This window comes from Oncorhynchus mykiss, chromosome 7, assembly GCF_057628025.1.
Source record: "Oncorhynchus mykiss isolate SJ-2025 chromosome 7, ASM5762802v1, whole genome shotgun sequence".
NCBI lineage: Eukaryota > Metazoa > Chordata > Actinopteri > Salmoniformes > Salmonidae > Oncorhynchus > Oncorhynchus mykiss.
The window spans coordinates 6364244-6384659 of record NC_143028.1 but is presented as its reverse complement, the minus strand read 5'-3'; the positions used below and the strand labels follow the sequence as shown (position 1 = coordinate 6384659).

Sequence of the window (20416 nt, the reverse complement as noted above, 5' to 3'; positions counted from 1 at the left end):
TGTAATAATAAATGTGTTGACTTTTACATGTAGTATAACCACCTCTTTCTCACTGTATCGGTTTGCTACAGTAGCCTATACCCTCTTTGTGGTCGACCCCTATTGAATTCCACGAACTACCTCTCACAGGCTGTAAATCCTTAGAGACAGGCTGGTGCTAAATCCCTGGGCAGCTCCTTTTGTGATAAACACACACACACATTAACCTTTGAGGCCAAAAACGCTAACGTTAGCAGTGGCACTGCGACAGACAAACATAAAATCCTCATATCGCTCTAAGACCAACTACACTCATCGCAGGTGTTACTTTTACCAGGTCGCCAGGCCAGCTCCAACTTACCCCAGCCATGCCCATAAGCTGAGGTAACGTTGAGAGGATGTTGTGTGAGCGTGAGTGTATGTTTGTAGCAAAAGGGGTCTCTGTTGTGTGAATGACATTAAATATGAAGGTCATGCCACACTGGGTATTTAAAGCACATTGGCACACGACCGCGTGCAGGTGCACTCAGAACGAGTGTGTCGACAGCATCACAGTTGGGCTGGTTTGAGATATCCAGATGTAGGAAATAAGCGCTTGGGCACACTGTCCTGGGAGACCGTTGTTTTGTTTCCCCTCTGATGGAGATGAGAAACGGAGGTGTGGAAGAGGGGGGAATAGAGAAAGGACAGGAGGAAGGTGATGGATGGAATAGAGAGAAAAGAAGGCAGGTGAGTGGTAAAAGGAGCGATTGGGGAGGAGGAGGGCTATGGATGGAATGGAGTGATGGAAGGAGGAGGGGGAGAATTCCGACATGAGAAGAGGAGGGAGTGATGGCAGCAATAGCGAGGAAGACAGATAAAATGGGAGGATTGGGAGGAGAGTGGAATGATGTAGGAGGATATAGTATAGACTATAGAGGGATGAGAGGAGAAGAGTGATGGCAGCAATAGCGAGGAAGACAGATAAATGGGAGGATTGGGAGGAGAGTGGAATGATGTAGGAGGATATAGTATAGACTATAGAGGGATGAGAGGAGAAGAGTGATGGCAGCAATAGCGAGGAAGACAGATAAAATGGGAGGATTGGGAGGAGAGTGGAATGATGTAGGAGGATATAGTATAGACTATAGAGGGATGAGAGGAGAAGAGTGATGGCAGCAATAGCGAGGAAGACAGATAAAATGGGAGGATTGGGAGGAGAGTGGAATGATGTAGGAGGATATAGTATAGACTATAGAGGGATGAGAGGAGAAGAGTGATGGCAGCAATAGCGAGGAAGACAGATAAAATGGGAGGATTGGGAGGAGAGTGGAATGATGTAGGAGGATATAGTATAGACTATAGAGGGATGAGAGGAGAAGAGTGATGGCAGCAATAGCGAGGAAGACAGATAAAATGGGAGGATTGGGAGGAGAGTGGAATGATGTAGGAGGATATAGTATAGACTATAGAGGGATGAGAGGAGAAGAGTGATGGCAGCAATAGCGAGGAAGACAGATAAAATGGGAGGATTGGGAGGAGAGTGGAATGATGTAGGAGGATATAGTATAGACTATAGAGGGATGAGAGGAGAAGAGTGATGGCAGCAATAGCGAGGAAGACAGATAAAATGGGAGGATTGGGAGGAGAGTGGAATGATGTAGGAGGATATAGTATAGACTATAGAGGGATGAGAGGAGAAGAGTGATGGCAGCAATAGCGAGGAAGACAGATAAAATGGGAGGATTGGGAGGAGAGTGGAATGATGTAGGAGGATATAGTATAGACTATAGAGGGATGAGAGGAGAAGAGTGATGGCGGTGGAAGCCATGCGTTATACCCAGTAGCTTCCTGTGCATCTGACTGTAGGGTTCTCCAGACCTGTATTGTCCCTGTCTCATTGGAGCCTGGCAACCAACTACAACAGAGGATATAGCACTATCCTTCAGCTACATTAAAACCCACACATGATTAAATAGGAATTAGATGAGGACAGTTAGTGTTACTCTACTTGGGCCATTGCAAATCCCGACAAACAACTACTAAACACACCTATAAAATGTGATAATGCCTTGTTCTTTCTGTTATACTAGCTCTGTCCCTCCCACACACTCTCTCTAAAGACCAGTTTGGTAAAGAGATAGACAATTCACAAGCATTGGCATAGCAACAAAACAGTAGCTAGTTGGCTAATGCCTTTCCTGCTGGGTAGAATATATAGGCCACTGCAATAAAACAGCAACATCATTACATTCTTACAGGACATAAACATCTGCTTATGAGGCTTTTCCTAGGGGAAAGGGCTTGTCATGACACAGGAGATCATTTTATCCCCTCGGTTTCACAGGAAAATATGGTAGCCTAACTTTCTCAACTCCAGTCCTCCAGAGCCACCAGCAGCACACATTTTTGTTGTAGCCCAATCCTGGGTTCTGGCTGGGCCACTCAAGGACATTCAGAGACTTGTCCCGAAGCCAATCCTGGGTTGTCTTGGCTGTGTGCTTAGGGTCGTTGTCCTGTTGGAAGGTGAACCGTCGCCCCAGTCGGTGGTCCTGAGCGCTCTGGAGCAGGTTTTCATCAAAGATCTTGCACTTTCCTCTGATCATCTTTCCTTCGATCCAGACTAGTCTCCCAGTCTCTGCCACTGAAAAACATCCCCACAGCATGATGCTGCAACCACCATGCTTCACCGTAGGGATGGTATTGGCCAGGTGATGAGCGGTACCTGGTTTCCTCCAGACGTGGCAATTGGCATTCAGGCCAGAGAATCTTGTTTCTTATGGTCTGAGAGTCCTTTAGGTGCCATTTGGCAAACTCCAAGCGGGCTGTCATGTGCCTTTTAGTGGCTTCCATCTGGTCACTACCATAAAGGCCTGATTGGTGGAGTGCTGCAGAGATGGTTGTCCTTCTGGAAGGTTCTTCAATCTCCACAGAAGAACTCTGGAGCTCTGTCAGAGTGACCATCGGGTTCTTGGTCACCTACCTGACCAAGGCCCTTCTCCCCCGATTGCTCAGTTTGGCCAGGCGGCAAGCTCTAGGAAGTGTCTTGGTGGTTCCCAAACTTCTTCCATTTAAGAATGATGGAGGACACTGTTGTTGCCATACCAGGCAGTGATGCAACCAGCCAGGATGCTCTCGATGGTGCAGCTGTAGAACCTTTTGAGGATCTGAGGACCAATGCCAAATCTTTTCAGTCTCCTGAGGCGGAATAGGTTTTGTCGTGCCCTCTTCCGACTGTCTTGGTGTGCTTGGACCATGTTAGTTTGTTGGTGATGTGGACACCAAGGAACTTGAAGCTCTCAACCTGCTCCACTACAGCCCTGTCGATGAGAATGGGGGTGTGCTCGGTCCTCCTTTTCCTGTAGTCCACAATCATCTCCTTTGTCTTGATCATGTTGAGGGAAAAGTTGTTGTCCTGGCACCACACAGCCAGGTCTCTGACCTCCTCCCTATAGGCTGTCTCGTCGTTGTAGGGGATCAGGCCTACCACTGTTTTGTCATCGGCAAACTTAATGATGGTATTGGAGTCGTGTCTGGCCGTGCAGTCATGAGTGAACAGGGAGTACAGGAGGGGACTGAGCACACACCCCTGAGGGGCTCCCGTGTTGAAGATCAGCGTGGCGGATGTGTTGTTACCTAGCGTTACCACCTGGAGGCCCGTCAGGAAGTCCAGGATCCAGTTGCAGAGGGAGGTGTTTAGTCCCAGGGTCCTTAGCTTAGTGATGAGCTTTGAGGGCACTATGGTGTTGAACGCTGAGCTGAAGTCAATGAATAGCACTCTCACATAGGTGTTCATTTTGTCCAGGTGGGAAAGGGCAGTGTGGAGTGCAATAGAGATTGCATCATCTGTGGATCTGTTGGGGCGGTTTGCAAATTGGAGTGGGTCTAGGGTTTCTGGAATAATGGTGTTGATGTGAGCCATGACCAGCCTTTCAAAGCACTTCATGGCTACAGACGTGAGTGCTTCAGGTCGGTAGTCATTTAGGCAGGTTACTTTAGTGTTCTTGAGCACAGGGACTATGGTGGTCTGCTTGAAACATGTTGGTATTACAGACAGTCCTGTAGCTTAGCATCTCTTGGGGACCTTGAATGCTGCATACATTTTTTGGTACCCTTCCCCAGATCTGTGGCTTGACACAATCCTGTCTCGGAACTCTACAGACAATTCCTTTGACCTCATGGCTTGGTTTTTGCTCTGATATGCGCTGTCGACTGTGGGACCTTATATGGACAGGTGTGTGCCTTTCCAAATCATGTCCAATCAATTGATTTTACCGCAGGTGGACTCCAATCAAGTTGTAGAAACATCTCAAGGATGACCAATGGAAACAGGATGCACCTGAATTCAATTACGAGTCTCATAGCAAAGGGTCTGAACACTTATGTAAATACAGTATCAGTTTTATTTCAACACATTTCCACAAAAAAAACTAAAAACCTGTTTTCGCTTTGTCATTATGGGGTAGTGCGTAGATTGAGGAACATTTTTTATTTAATACATTTTTGAATAAGGGCTGTAACAAAAATGTGGAAAAAGTCAAGGGGTCTGAATACTTTCCAAATGCACTGTGTCTGAGTCATATCTGTATAATGTTAGATTAGCCTAGAAGCTATTTTGGCTAGGGCACCCTGTAGCGTGGCTGAATGCATTAGATCAAGCACACAGATCCAAGTTTACAACAAATTAGGTCATCTTTTGATGCAGTGGACTTTGTAGTATGCTTATCATACCTCTAATCACATCAGTGTTCTGGTCCCTACAGTGTGTAACAAATCGCACCCTATTCCCTATATAGTGCACTACTTTTGACCACAGTCCTAGTCAAAAGAAGACCACTATAGAGAATAGGGTGCCATTTGAGAGACAATATGGGACTCAATGACGGTCTGCACAAAGCCTTCTCAGGCAGAGCTGATGCTGGGAATGAACCAGGACAACTTAGAGACTTGGGTTGAAAACGTCTTTAATGGTTCCAACAAACAGCAGAACAAAGCCCATGGCTCTGTCCCAATACTTCAGAGATGCACCCTTCCTTCCATGTTTCCTTAAGGTCAGTGATGGGGTAGGGGCAAGCAAAGTTAGCACATTATTTCCACCAATCCAGATTCGTGATTACTTCAGAAAAGGAAGGACAGATGCATTTCTAAAGTATTTCAACAGGGCCCAATATATTTACAGTACATAAGGTTGAGTTGACATAATTGGGGTGATTTAGGGAGAAAGTGAGGATTATTCTCCACAAATGACCAGATATTATGGGGACATCATCGAGATCTCCATCTCTACGTAGCTCTATTACCTTAATGTGTATTCATAATGTCATCAAACCAAATCGCACAGGGAACAAACACCAAGGTGTAGTTGAAAGTGTATTTAGTAATAAATCAAGGACCACACGACGTATCCCATTGGTCTACTGGTAGATGCTTCATTGCCTCTAGGTTGACGTGTTCCAACATCTACACTACCACACCATTTAGAATGCATATATTTTGTGTGGGTTCTACTTGGGAAACCTGAGTAGAATGGCTGGCAGTTCTAGAACCTTCTAGAACAATGCAGGTCTACTATAGATCAGACAGACCACAATCGATACAAGACAGTTCAAAAACCCTCAGTTGTGAGAAAACACAATGAAAGGCCGGGATTCAATCCGAACTCGCTTTGTTGACAATGCGCCATTTAACTTCTTGGTGACAGGGGGGCAGTATTGAGTAGCTTGGATGAATAAGGTGCCCAGAGTAAACTGCCTGCTACTCTGGTCCAGATGCTAATATATGCATATTATCAGTAGTATTGGATAGAAAACACTCTGAAATTTCAAAAACTGTTTGAATGATGTCTGTGAGTATAACAGAACTCATATGGCAGGCGAAAACCGGAGAAAAATCCAACCAGGAAATGGGAAATCTGAGGTTTGTAGTTTTTTTTTTAACTCTTTGCCATTCCAATATTTTTCTTGTATTTTCATCAACATTTATGATGAGTATTTCTGTAAATTGATGTCGCTCTCTGCAAAGTCACCGCATGTTTTAGAACTACTGAACGTAACGCGCCAAAGTAAAATGAGATTTTTTTTTACATAAATATGAACTTGACCAAACAAAACATACATTTATTGTGTAACATGAAGTCCTATGAGTGTCATCTGATGAAGACCATGAAGGTTAGTGATTCAATTTATCTCAATTTGTGCTTTTTGTGACTCCTCTCTTTGGCTGGAAAAATTGCTGTTTTTCTGTGACTTGGTAGTGACCTAACATAATAGTTTGTGGTGCTTTCGCTGTAAAGCCTTTTTAAAATCAGACACTGTGGCTGGATTAACAAGAATTGTATCTTTAAAATGGTGTAAAATACGTGTATGCTTGAGGAATTTTAATTATGAGATTTTTGTTGTTTTGAATTTGGCGCCCTGCGCTTTCACTGGCTGTTGGCTACCGTCCCACATTTCCCAGAGAGGTTAAGCGACAACTTCGGATTGAGCCGATATATGCAGTGTCCACTGTTAAAACGGTCTCCACAAAAACGGGAATATTGCCTTTAAGGTGCATTGTCGACAAAGCGCGATCGGGGTTGAGTCCATCCCCATTTCTCTCGCTCTTTCTCCCTCTGCTCCTCTTATTAACGATCTGGTCGTTGGAGGCAGAAGACTTTGGCCTGGTGGTCTCCAGAGGCAGTGACCGCCATAGAGGCTTCTCTGTGAGGGAGGAGGAGAGAGAGTCAGATGAGAATAGGAGCCTTTCTGGCTCAAGTAGAATACAAGTTCCCCATAACCACTGATACAGGGTCAGACGTTTTGTTCATAAGCCTAATTGAAAAGGTTAGGATCTGTGATTAGCGGAAACTTAGGGGTGTGTTTGTGTACCTGTTGAGTGTGAAGTCAAGGATCTCCGCCTGGTGGCCACGGTACTCTGACACCATGGTTCCCGAGCGGGCATCCCACAGCCTCACCGCCCCGTCCAGACTACAGGTGGACACCACAGAGGATGACTCCTCCCACTGCAGTTTAACAATTCCAGCCTGACACACACAAATAGTCGTGTCGTTTATAGAGCATATAACAAGGCATTTGAAAATAGCAGAGCAATACGTCTCTACAATCCATGATCAGAGGATTATTGTGGGTTTGGTTGTGAGCCTGTTGGATGGCTGGTTTCTTACCTGGTGCTGACACTTGTGTCTGAGGACCTGTGAGGAGAGGTCATAGATAGCCAGGGTCCCATGCAGATACGCCACCGCTATCAGAGGCAACCTGGACAACAGAGAACACGGCATCGTTCAAAACAAGGCAACTGTTACACACCGTATGCCATGTAATTCATTTAAAGTTAACTTGTGATTCTGGTCTTATGTTAAAAACATGAAGTCTTACACATTGCAGAACCCCACTGACTCCACCGAGTTGGTCTCCTCAGCATCCTCCTGAGAGGCTTTGGCTTTGCCCTCGTCCACAGAGAACACACCCAACACCTACACACCCCATTAGATACATTCAAGTTAGACAGCATATACCAACTGATAAGTAGCAGGACAGCACATCTCGAAAACCCATACCATGTTGGTCCCTTGAACACGACAGAACATTTTCTTGTGAATAATGCATGTCAATCTCCCCATGTCGTCTGTCCCACCATGTAAACCCAGAAGTACTGTTTTCATTCCCACTGTCCTCTGTGGTCCGTGGTCTCTACCGTAGCTCCAGCAGTTACGTGGTCTCTACCGTAGCTCCAGCAGTTACGTGGTCTCTACCGTAGCTCCAGTAGTTACGTGGTCTCTACCGTAGCTCCAGTAGTTACGTGGTCTCTACCGTAGCTCCAGTAGTTACGTGGTCTCTACCGTAGCTCCAGCAGTTACGTGGTCTCTACCGTAGCTCCAGTAGTTACGTGGTCTCTACCGTAGCTCCAGTAGTTACGTGGTCTCTACCGTAGCTCCAGTAGTTACGTGGTCTCTACCGTAGCTCCAGTAGTTACGTGGTCTCTACCGTAGCTCCAGCAGTTACGTGGTCTCTACCGTAGCTCCAGCAGTTACGTGGTCTCTACCGTAGCTCCAGCAGTTACGTGGTCTCTACCGTAGCTCCAGCAGTTACGTGGTCTCTACCGTAGCTCCAGCAGTTACGTGGTCTCTACCGTAGCTCCAGTAGTTACGTGGTCTCTACCGTAGCTCCAGTAGTTACGTGGTCTCTACCGTAGCTCCAGTAGTTACGTGGTCTCTACCGTAGCTCCAGTAGTTACGTGGTCTCTACCGTAGCTCCAGCAGTTACGTGGTCTCTACCGTAGCTCCAGCAGTTACGTGGTCTCTACCGTAGCTCCAGTAGTTACGTGGTCTCTACCGTAGCTCCAGTAGTTACGTGGTCTCTACCGTAGCTCCAGTAGTTACGTGGTCTCTACCGTAGCTCCAGTAGTTACGTGGTCTCTACCGTAGCTCCAGTAGTTACGTGGTCTCTACCGTAGCTCCAGTAGTTACGTGGTCTCTACCGTAGCTCCAGTAGTTACGTGGTCTCTACCGTAGCTCCAGTAGTTACGTGGTCTCTACCGTAGCTCCAGTAGTTACGTGGTCTCTACCGTAGCTCCAGTAGTTACGTGGTCTCTACCGTAGCTCCAGTAGTTACGTGGTCTCTACCGTAGCTCCAGTAGTTACGTGGTCTCTACCGTAGCTCCAGTAGTTACGTGGTCTCTACCGTAGCTCCAGCAGTTACGTGGTCTCTACCGTAGCTCCAGTAGTTACGTGGTCTCTACCGTAGCTCCAGTAGTTACGTGGTCTCTACCGTAGCTCCAGTAGTTACGTGGTCTCTACCGTAGCTCCAGTAGTTACATGGTCTCTATCCTACAGTAGTTACAGTTGAAGTTGGAAGTTTACATACACCTTAGCCAAATACATTTAAACTCAGTTTTTCACAATTCCTAACACTTAATCCTGGTAAGAATTCCCTGTCTTAGGTCAGTTAGGATCACCACTTTATTTTAAGAATGTGAAATGTCGGAATAATAGTAGAGAGAATGATTTATTTAAGCTTTTATTTCTTTCATCACATTCCCAGTAGGTCAAAAGTTGACATACTCAATTAGTATTTGGTAGCATTGCCTTTAAATTGTTTCACTTGGGTCAAACGTGTCGGGTAGCCTTTCACAAGCTTCCCACAATAAGTTGGGTGAATTTTGGCCCATTCCTCCTGACAGAGCTGGTGTAACTAAGTCAGGTTTGTAGGCCTCCTTGCTCGCACAAGCTTTTTCAGTTCTGCCCACAACATTTTCTATAGGATTGAGGTCAGGGCTTTATGATGGCCACTCCAATAACTTGACTTTGTTGTCTTTAAGCCATTTTGACACAACTTTAGAAGTATGCTTGGGGTCATTATCCATTTGCAACCAAGCTTTACCTTCCTGACTGATGTCCAGTTGCAAACCGTAGTCTGGCTTTTTTATGGCGGTTTTGGAGCAGTGGCTCTTCCTTGCTGAGCGGCCTTTCAGGTTATGTCGATATAGAACTTGTTTTACTGTGGATATAGATACTTTTGTACCCGTTTCCTCCAGCATCTTCACAAGATCCTTTGCTGTTGTTCTGGGATTGAATTGCACTTTTCGCACCAAAGTACGTTCATCTCTAGGAGACAGAACGCGTCTCCTTCCTGAGCGGTATGACAGCTGCGTGGTCCCATGGTGTTTATACTTGTTCATCTGTACAAACAATAGTACACGTGGTACCTTCAGGCGTTTGGAAATTGCTCCCAAGGATGAACCAGACCTGTGTAGGTCTACTATTTTTTTTTGAGGTCTTGGCTGATTTCCCCATGATGTCAAGCAAAGAGGCACTGAGTTTGAAGGTAGGCCTTGAAATACATCCACAGGTACTTCTAAAGCCATGACATAATTTTCCAAGCTGTTTAAAGGCACAGTCAACTTAGTGTATGTAAACTTCTGACCCACTAGAATTGTGATACAGTGAATTATAAGTGAAATAATCTGTCTGTAAACAATTGTTTGAAAAATTACTTGTGTCATGCGCGAAGTAGATGTCCTAACCGACTTGCCAAAACTATAGTTGATTAACAAGAAATTTGTGGAGTGGTTGAAAATGAGTTTCAATGACTCCAACCTAAGTGTATGTAAACTTTAGACTTCAGCTGTATGTGTCCTCTCTCCTACAGTAGTTACGTGTCCTCTCTCCTACAGTAGTTACGTGTCCTCTCTCCTACAGTAGTTACGTGTCCTCTATCCTACAGTATGTATGTGTTCTCTAGAACACAGTATGTATGTGTTCTCTATAACACAGTATGTATGTGTTCTCTATAACACAGTATGTATGTGTTCTCTATAACACAGTATGTATGTGTTCTCTATAACACAGTATGTATGTGTTCTCTATAACACAGTATGTATGTGTTCTCTATAACAGGGTATGTATGTGTTCTCTATAACAGGGTATGTATGTGTTCTCTATAACAGGGTATGTATGTGTTCTCTATAACAGGGTATGTATGTGTTCTCTATAACAGGGTATGTATGTGTTCTCTATAACAGGGTATGTATGTGTTCTCTATAACAGGGTATGTATGTGTTCTCTATAACAGGGTATGTATGTGTTCTCTATAACAGGGTATGTATGTGTTCTCTATAACAGGGTATGTATGTGTTCTCTATAACAGGGTATGTATGTGTTCTCTATAACAGGGTATGTATGTGTTCTCTATAACAGGTTATGTATGTGTTCTCTATAACAGGGTATGTATGTGTTCTCTATAACAGGGTATGTATGTGTTCTCTATAACAGGGTATGTATGTGTTCTCTATAACAGGGTATGTATGTGTTCTCTATAACAGGGTATGTATGTGTTCTCTATAACAGGGTATGTATGTGTTCTCTATGACACAGTATGTGTGTTCTCTATTATACAGTATGTGTGTTCTCTATAATACAGTATGTGTGTTCTCTATAATACAGTATGTGTGTTCTCTATAATACAGTATGTGTGTTCTCTATAATACAGTGTGTGTTCTCTATAATACAGTATGTGTGTTCTATAATACAGTATGTGTGTTCTCTAGAATACAGTATGTGTGTTCTCTAGAATATAGTAGTTATGTGTTCTCCATCATGCAGTATGTGTTCTCTATAATACAGTATGTGTGTTCTCTAGAATACAGTATGTGTGTTCTCTATAATACAGTAGTTATGTGTTCTCCATCATGCAGTATGTGTTCTCTATAATACAGTATGTGCGTTCTCTATAATACAGTAGTTATGTGTTCTCTATAATACAGTAGTGCCCGCTGCCCACCTTGCCAGTGGCAGTGTTGATGAGCTTGGCACGGCCGTCCACAGAGCCCGTCAGCACCAGAGAGCCGTCCTTGTTACAGGCCAGGCACGTCAGCGCCCCCTGGTGTCCATCATGACCTGAGGTGGCCAGAGAAGCGAGGAGACAGTTGAGTAGGGATAGAAGTTGTTCCTTACCGCTGGTCCAGTGGCAGTTATTATTGTTTTATCCTCAGAAAAGTCCAGATTAGGATTTGGGGTTTGGTCATCTACTCTAAATATAAAGTAAGCTATGCACACTAATAAACACATTCCACACTGATTCCCGGTGACCATGACACATATCCTGCCATCTGGCAGTAGTGGGGATGGTCACATACTGTGTTCAGGCGTGCGACAACTTGGCCAAACTCACCTTTAATCACATGGGTGGCATTTCCCTGCTTGAGGTCCCAAAGTCGTACGTTGCCATCTTCATAGCCCACCACAGCTCTCTTCCCTGTGGAGAAAAGACAAAGTTGTTACATGTTCAACCTGGCAGCACAGATCATGGTAGAGTGTTCTGTGCTGAATTGTCCTTTATGCTTGGCTGGGGAGACAGTCTCACCGTCTGGCAGGACCTTTCCACTGGTCGACTGGCAGCCAGGGCCCTGCAGGGTCTTACAGTCACCCCCTGGGATCTTCCACATCCAAACGTTACCGTCCGCCATGCCCGCCAGCAGCACCGGGGCGCAGGGGTGCCACTCCATCCACTAACACACACACACACACAAAAACTTGATTTAACTACCTAGCTTAATCAGGCTGAATCAGGTGTGGCAGTGTGTTCCTGCTGGGCTACAACAAATATGCGCACCCTGTTTTGGGCCGGGCTGTGTTCTTCCTCACCTCCAGGTCTCCCACCTCGAAGGACCACACCTCCTGCTTGGTCTCCACCTTCCAGACCTTGATCAGCCCGCTCATGTCCCCCGTGGCCACCAGGGAAGAATCATGGCTGAATAAAACACTTGTCACGGAGTCCTTATGGCCTACGGTTGTGGAAAAAGAAGGACAAATACTTATTTATTCTGAGCTCAACTATCCTGTAGCATAAAGAAATGTCCTATTGGGATGTCAAAGCTAAATTAAAAGCACAACAACTAATTGATGACAGCTTGGAGAGTATGGAGACTCACCTGTACATTCAAACAGCACTTCCCCGTCACTCACTCTCCAGACATAGGCCTTGTCATCCTCTCCTCCGGTCACAGCCAAGCTGTTTGTGGCTGGGTCCAGACTCACACAGAACACGGAGCCTGGAAAACACAAGTCAATGTGACAACAGAAAAAAAAGAGACCCATACATGTCCCTGGCCTATCCAATAGCTTCCACCCTGTCTCCTTCCCTTCAATACCTGGAATACATGAAATGACTGTAAAGTCATCCACCCTTTACTGTCAAATCCTATCAACATAGTGGTGGTGGTGATGGACAAGATAATGAAATGGACCTACTACCAGCAACTGCCACTGAGTTGTTTAGAGACTGAAAGAAAAGCACAAGTGAGGTGATATAGTTAGCTAGCTAGTACCCGTGTGTTTGGAAAAGGTGAGTTCGCTGTCATCTTGCTCCTTTTCCTGCTCCATCTCGTCGTCGGTATCCCAGTCTTCCTGTTCATTGTCTCTGTCCTCAGTCTCTCCGACGTCCACGTCCTCGAACTCATCCGCCAAATCATCTGTCCGTCAGAGTGAGGTATTACTGTACTTGACACATGTACCTCTCTTAATTTTATACCACGACATTAACTCATAGAAGGTCTAACCAAGACAATGCCACCAGCGTCCAAGAGACAACTTATTTTGCTCAATTAATGACAGTCCATGTAGCAAGTCCTCGTAGTTATAAGGACATTAACTAAACTACTACACCCCTTGAAGCATCTGATTCTGACCAACTAACGTTATCTAGCTAAGCATGCAACCATCATTACCTGGGTTTTGCTCTGTTTCGTTAAGGTCGATGACTTCTATAATCTCTTCATCCCCGTGGAATTGTACCGAATTTTCGTCCGAGTTATCCATGATAGCTAGCTAACGTTAGATGGTACCAAGGTGGCTAACTTAAATTAGCTGCCTACCTTGAGAGCTGAAAAGTTTGCTAGCGCGACAAATGTTGAATTCAGGTTTAGAAAATATGTTAAGTCAATCAAAGAAAATGCTAAAGATTGTTATTTCTTGGTGCTGACCGAAGAATAAATACTTGCTAAAGAGAAAAACATCTAAATAGTGCCCTCATGCATTTTTCACATGTGGGGAAAGTCTCCGGAATCCTCTGGCGCTTCGTGATGACGTCAATTAAACATTTGATACGATTGGTATTTCGCCCTGAAGCTTGACACGCCCCCTTCACAGTAACAACCAATCCATGCCAAAGTGGGCAGGACTTCTTCAACATGACTACTTCATCGGAGAGTAACATCCGACCTTGTTCACTAGGTGGCACAATAACACCAATATCATCATGCTGGCTTTCATCCTGCCCCTCTTCTGATATAGCGTTTCCCAACTCCCGTCCTCGAGTCCCTCCAACAGCACACATTTTTGTTGTAGCTCCGGAAAAAAGCACCTTTTTCAATTTGTCAAGGGCTTGATGATTAGTTGGCAAGTACAATCGGCTGCGCTTGTCCGGGTACAACAAAAATATATACTGTTGTGGTACTCAGGACAGGATTTGGGAAACACTGTTGTAATATAATCTTTTCTGGTAGACTAATGTGAATTATCTGAACACATAATAGGTGAAAGATAGATGGCACAACTTCCACCTACCCTATTGGATCTGCTAACGTACTGTATATATCCAGAGTAGTAAAGAGTAGGGCCTAGGGCTCGATTTGGAATTGGGCCCCATGTGAATTCCCTTTAATCTAATTGGCTATCCAATCAGACATAAGTATTTACGACATGTGACTTTGGGAAAAATGAGTCCCCTCAATAATGCAACTTGTTATTCCCTTCATAAAAAAAAGCCTCTATGGCTGCTATTATTTCCAGTTTAGGCTTCTTCTAGTTTTTGCAAACAGCCTGTCGCCGTGAGTATACACGTTTCGTTTTTTCCTAACTTCTCATTTGTGTGTAATGCCTTGTCCTCTTAACTGTCCATATTTTGATTTAAAGTGTAAGTGTTCTGGTAGTCCTGTTAACTGTGTAAATAGTGTGCCTGTGGGATTGTAGTGATTGAGTGGGCACCAGCTGAAGGGCAGGTGCATTAGCTTCTTTGCATCCACAACTCTTCCCAGGAGGGCTTGTATGTTGGCGATGCACTTGAGGCAATGTTTGAATAATTTCAACAGTCACTAAAACATGTACTTTGTTTCTGCAAGATGTCTGGTCGTGGAAAGAAAGCTGTCTCCAAATCGAAGACTTCCACGAGTCGCTCTGTCAGGGCAGGTCTCCAGTTTCCTGTAGGCCGAATTCACCGTCTGCTGAAGAAGGGACATTACGCTGCCCGCATTGGTACAGGAGCTGCAGTCTACCTCGCTGCCATACTGGAGTATCTCTGCGCTGAAGTCCTGGAGCTGTCGGGTAACGCGGCCCGTGACAATAAGAAGTCGCGCATTGCTCCACGGCACATTCAACTAGCTGTGCGGAACGACGAGGAGTTGAACACGCTGCTGGTTGCTGTCACCATATCGGAGGGTGGTGTCCTTCCAAACATCCAAGCCATGTTACTCCCCAAGAAGACCAAGCTACCTAAAGATGACGGCAGCAATGCCAACGACGTCCAGTCTCAAGAGTTTTAAAATGTACCTACAAGCTTTTACCGCAAACTCGTCCCTTTCACCGTTTTCCTTAATAAAATAACACATTTAAAGAATGTATTTAGTGTTGGCCAGTTGATGCACTGCAATGTCCAGACATGGCCTATGTTAAGCTTTATTTAAATATTTAAGTCATTCAAATTCAAACCTCATAAATCAGGTCCAGGGTCAATTCAGGAAGTGCTTTCAATTCAATCATTGACACTTTTCCAAAAAATGCTTCTCAGTTTGAGAAGTTGTTACATAAATAATGCCAGTTCGTTCACTAGACTAGGAATTTAATTGACTGACTTCAATTTGAATTGACCCCAACCCTGCAAGGAATGCGGTTGGCCTACTGGTTTCATGAGCTAAAACCAATACCCTGGGATTGTGTGGGGTTCTGACTGCTCCAACACATGTGCATAACTGGGTTCTAGTGACAGTTTTTAAAAACTAGGGCTTTGCAGAACTGAATCTTAATGGTTTATTTTTCCACCCAAAAGCCAGTGTAACAGTGTTTTAAAGTAACTTAAGAGCTCCCCTCAGCTAGCTTGAAATGTGGCTGGAGCCATCCAATTTTGTATCCTTTGTGTGGCTCAACCTGTTTGGACTGTTAATTAGAGGGGTTGTGATGCAGAGGAGCACTGTTTCGAGCTCAGTATGGGCCAGTCAGACAATGGCAAACTCAGCAGCACACTGACCCCCGTTGCACTGGGATGGGGGAAACAGAATTTAGAATAATATGAGACATTTGCATCAATATTGAGTAACTGGCCCTGGCTTGATTCTCTCCCTGTGCATGCTAGCCAGACCTTTTAAACTTTATATTGAGCTTCTTTTCATGTCTAAGAGTGGCTGCCATTGACTATTATAAATGAAAGCACTTGTCTGTTCACTGTTCAGGTCTGTGTACTTTGTCTGGGCTTCTCTGTGCTCCTGAGTCTTTGATCCTAGGGGGTAGGCCTGGCATGGGGTTGCCTGGGGGCATTGTGCCCGGGAGGGTTTCACTGATGAGCAGACCTTCAGCGTGGACAAACACTACAGTATTGCACCATGATCAGGAAAACCAGTCAAGGTAACCTGGGTAGACTAGTTATTGGTACACAAGGTAAATGCTATACCAAGTGAGGACGCACCTGTGAGGAGGCATATTTTGTATTTTCTTATGGCTTAATATTACTTGAAAGCAGGGGCACAACTTTGGTTTAAGAAGTGGGTGGGACATATTTTTCACTCCAAAGAGCCTACTGCTCGGAGGCAACCGAATGGTCCTAAAGCACACCATTTCCTTGTTTTGTATCACATTCCAATAAACCTGAGGGGGACAAAAATGCACTTTCAGAATATGGTGGGGGGATGGACATGTCCCCTGTCCCCAGTGAAATTTGCGCCCGTGCTTGAAATGTACTATTAGTGCAAAATGTTTATCAATAGTTATGTCAGATGTGATATGTTTTTGTATGATAATGAGAGAATTTCCGATAGCAAAATAAATATAGGCAACATGACATTCATTTATTTATTTATTTTATTTATTTTACCTTTATTTAACCAGGTAGGCAAGTTGAGAACAAGTTCTCATTTACAATTGCGACCTGGCCAAGATAAAGCAAAGCAGTTCGACAGATACAACAACACAGAGTTACACATGGAGTAAAACAAACATACAGTCAATAATAAAGTATAAACAAGTCTATATACAATGTGAGCAAATGAGGTGAGAAGGGAGGTAAAGGCAAAAAAGGCCTTGGTGGCAAGGTAAATACAATATAGCAAGTAAAACACTGGAATGGTAGTTTTGCAATGGAAGAATGTGCAAAGTAGAAATAAAAATAATGGGGTGCAAAGGAGCAAAATAAATAAATAAATTAAATACATGTATTCAAATCAAATGTATTTATATAGCCCTTCGTACATCAGCTGATATCTCAAAGTGCTGTACAGAAACCCAGCCTAAAACCCCAAACAGCAAGCAATGCAGGTGTAGAAGCGCGGTGGCTAGGAAAATTTCCCTAGAAAGGCCAAAACCTAGGAAGAAACCTAGAGAGGAACCAGGCTATGTGGGGTGGGCCTCTTCTGGCTGTGCCGGGTGGAGATTATAACAGAACATGGCCAAGATTTTCAAATGTTCATAAATGACCAGCATGGTCCAATAATAATAAGGCAGAACAGTTGAAACTGGAGTAGCAGCACGGCCAGGTGGACTGGGGACAGCAAGGAGTCATCATTTCAGGTAGTCCTGAGGCATGGTTCTAGGGCTCAGGTCCTCCGAGAGAGAGAAAGAAAGAGAATTAGAGAGAGCACACTTAAATTCACACAGGACACCGAATAGGACAGGAGAAGTACTCCAGATATAACAAACTGACCCTAGCCCCTGACACATAAACTACTGCAGCATAAATACTGGAGGCTGAGACAGGAGGGGTCAGGAGACACTGTGGCCCCATCCGAGGACACCCCCAGATAGGGCCAAACAGGAAGGATATAACCCCACCCACTTTTCCAAAGCACAGCCCCCACACCACTAGAGGGATATCTTCAACCGCCAACTTACCATCCTGAGACAAGGCTGAGTATAGCCCACAAAGATCTCCGCCACGGAGATTGTTTCCATGGTTTCTCCTTCCTCTTTCTCAATCCATCTAACTCTCCAATCTGTCTAGAAATCACATGAAACAATGTTTTTCAGGTCTCTACTTTTGTCCTACTTGCTCAGACATATGCGATAACTGAACTGTGGGTGGGCTTCTTTAAACTGTCATAGGGAGGACATAACAGTCAGACACCAGAATCAGTCATAATTTACGTCAGTTTATCACAAAAATTAGCCTGTTTAATATTGACACTGGGATGCTGTACCAACACACACACACACACACATACTGTACATGCACATAAGAAAGCGCGCACACATACACTACCGGTCAAAAGTTTTAGAACACCTACTCATAAAAGGATTTTTCTTTATTTTTACTATTTTCTACATTGTAGAATAATTGTGAAGACATCAAAACTATGAAATAACACATGGAATCATGTAGTAACCAAAAAAGTGTTAAACAAATCAAAATATATTTTATATTTGAGATTCTTGCAAATGGCCAGCCTTTGCCTTGATGACAGCTTGGCACACTCTTTGCATTCTCTCAACCTGCTTCACCTGGAATGCTTTTCCAACAGTCTTGAAGGAGTTCCCACATATGCTGAGCACTTGTTGCCTGCTTTTCCTTCACTCTGCGGTCCGACTCATCCCAAACCATCTCAATTTGGTTGAGGTCGGGGGAATTGTGGAGGCCAGGTCATCACTCTCTTTCTTGGGCAAATAGCTCTTACACAGCCTGGAGGTGTGTTGGGTCATTGTCCTGTTGAAAAACAAATGATAGTCACACTAAGCCAAAACCAGATGGGATGGCGTATCGCTGCAGAATGCTGTGGTAGCCATGCTGGTTAAGTTTGTCTTGAATTCTAAATAAATCACAAACAGTGTCCCCAGCAAAGCACCCGTACACCATCACACCTCCTCCATGCTTTACGGTGGGAAATACACATGCGGAGGTCATCCGTTCACCCACACCGCGTCTCACAAAGACACAGCGGTTGGAACCAAAAATCACCAATTTGGACTCCAGACCGAAGGACAAATTTCCACCGGTCTAATGTTCATGTTTCTTGGCCCAAGCAAGTCTCTTCCTCTTATTGGGGTCCTTTAGTAGTGGTTTCTTTGCAGCAATTAGACCATGAAGGCCTGATTTACACAGTCTCCTCTGAACAGTTGATGTTGAGATGTGTCTGTTACTTGAACTCTGTGAAGCATTTATTTAGGCTGCAATTTTTGAGGCTGGTAACTCGAATGAACTTATCCTCTGTAGCAGAGGTAACTCTGGGTCATCCTTTCTTGTGGCGGTCCTCATGAGAGCCAGTTTCATCATAACGCTTGATGGTTTTTGCGACTGCACTTTAAGAAACTTTCAAAGTTCTTGAAATTTTCCGTATTGACTGACCTTCATGTCTTATCAAATGTATACCCCCCTACCTTGTCACAACACAACTGATTTGTTCAAATGCATTAAGAAGGTCAGAAATTCCACAAATGAATTTTTAACAAGGCACACCTGTTAATTGAAATGCGATCCAGGTGACTACCTCATGAAGCTGGTTGAGAGAATGCTAAGAGTGTGCAAAGCTCTCATCAAGGCAAAGGGTGGCTATTTTAAAGAATTTCAAATATAAAATATATTTTAATTTGTTTAACACTTTTATGGTTACTACATGATTCCATATGTGTTATTTCATGGTGTTGAGTCTTCACTATTCTACAATGTAGAAAATAGTACAAATATAGAAAAACCCTTGAATGAGTAGGTGTTCTAAAACTTTTGACGGTAGTTTACTTACACACTCACACAAATGCACATAAGCTAGCGCGCGCACACACACAGAGACACAGACACACACACTGTAATTCCAGGCTCATTTTCTAGGGCCTGGAAGCTGTTAGAGAGGGAGGGAAACATAATGAGTGTGCAGGTCTGGGACCCTTTGGTGGAAACTTGTGGACTAGTTGGCTCTACTGTAAAAGCCTTGCTCTGCTTTCGTTTAACGAGAACACTTTATGGCCGTTTCAACACATTACAGCCCCCCATTTCCCTTTCATTCTCCCTAAACCTAGTTTCCATTTGCAAACATAAAGGTGATCGATTTTTTCATTTTCTCTTGTTATGTAGGGCAGTGGTTCTCAACCCTCTCCTCGGGGACCCACATACGTTTCACTATTTTATTTTAGCCCTGTATTAGCTCACCTGATTCATCCAATGAAGGATTTGATAATTAGTTGACAAGTTGAATCAGGTGTGCTAGCTCTGGAATAGATCAAATACATGGAATGGCTGGGGGTCTCTGAGGAGAGGTTTGACAACCATTGACGTAGGGCACCTTTTTTCACTCACATGATGTTCTGTATGACACATGCTACAAATAATGAGCATGGCCTAGTTCACAAACTGTGGCTTCTTTGCTTCACTGCTGTCATAGCCAAGTTGATGTCTGGACAGAATACATTTTGCCAGTAACGTGTGAACAGGCCAGAAGCTGGTGTTGAGAATTGTTGGTGGAATTTAGAACCCTTGTCTTAGTTGGTGTGAAACATATTCACACCAGTCTTACATAGTGGATATGGGTCTATATGACTCTGACCGGCCCATCAATGCTAGGCATAGGTATTTTAGAGATAACCCACTATACTCATTCAATATTCATTTCCTGGGCCAAACATACTCTGTAAAAAAAACAAGTTGACATATTAACAGGGTATGTAAACAGGTATTTTTTCAGCTGTGAACTCCTTTTTTGTGTTAGTGAGGTCTGTGTACTGTGGGACAGTGATTTGTGGCTGATGTTGGGTGAGGAACAGACTTCCCTTTGCAAC

General features: G+C 44.1%; 2 protein-coding genes across 2 annotated transcripts; one reads left to right on the top strand and one right to left on the bottom strand.

Moving 5' to 3' along the window:
• Positions 1-4905: 4905 nt before the first annotated feature.
• LOC110495474 (angio-associated migratory cell protein) lies at positions 4906-13503 on the bottom strand. The gene is made up of 11 exons (XM_021570748.3): positions 13180-13503; positions 12781-12924; positions 12385-12504; positions 12098-12237; positions 11817-11961; positions 11625-11708; positions 11235-11350; positions 7332-7429; positions 7121-7211; positions 6825-6979; positions 4906-6656 (listed from the first exon to the last, which is right to left on the bottom strand). Exons 1-11 carry the CDS (start codon positions 13268-13270, stop codon positions 6581-6583), a joined length of 1260 nt encoding a protein of 419 aa, XP_021426423.1. The 5' UTR covers positions 13271-13503; the 3' UTR covers positions 4906-6580.
• A 283-nt stretch (positions 13504-13786) lies between these two features.
• Positions 13787-15065, top strand: LOC110495475 (histone H2A). Its single transcript, XM_021570749.3, has 2 exons — positions 13787-14280; positions 14572-15065. Exon 2 carries the CDS (start codon positions 14572-14574, stop codon positions 14989-14991), a length of 420 nt encoding a protein of 139 aa, XP_021426424.2. The 5' UTR covers positions 13787-14280; the 3' UTR covers positions 14992-15065.
• The last annotated feature ends 5351 nt before the right edge of the window (positions 15066-20416 follow it).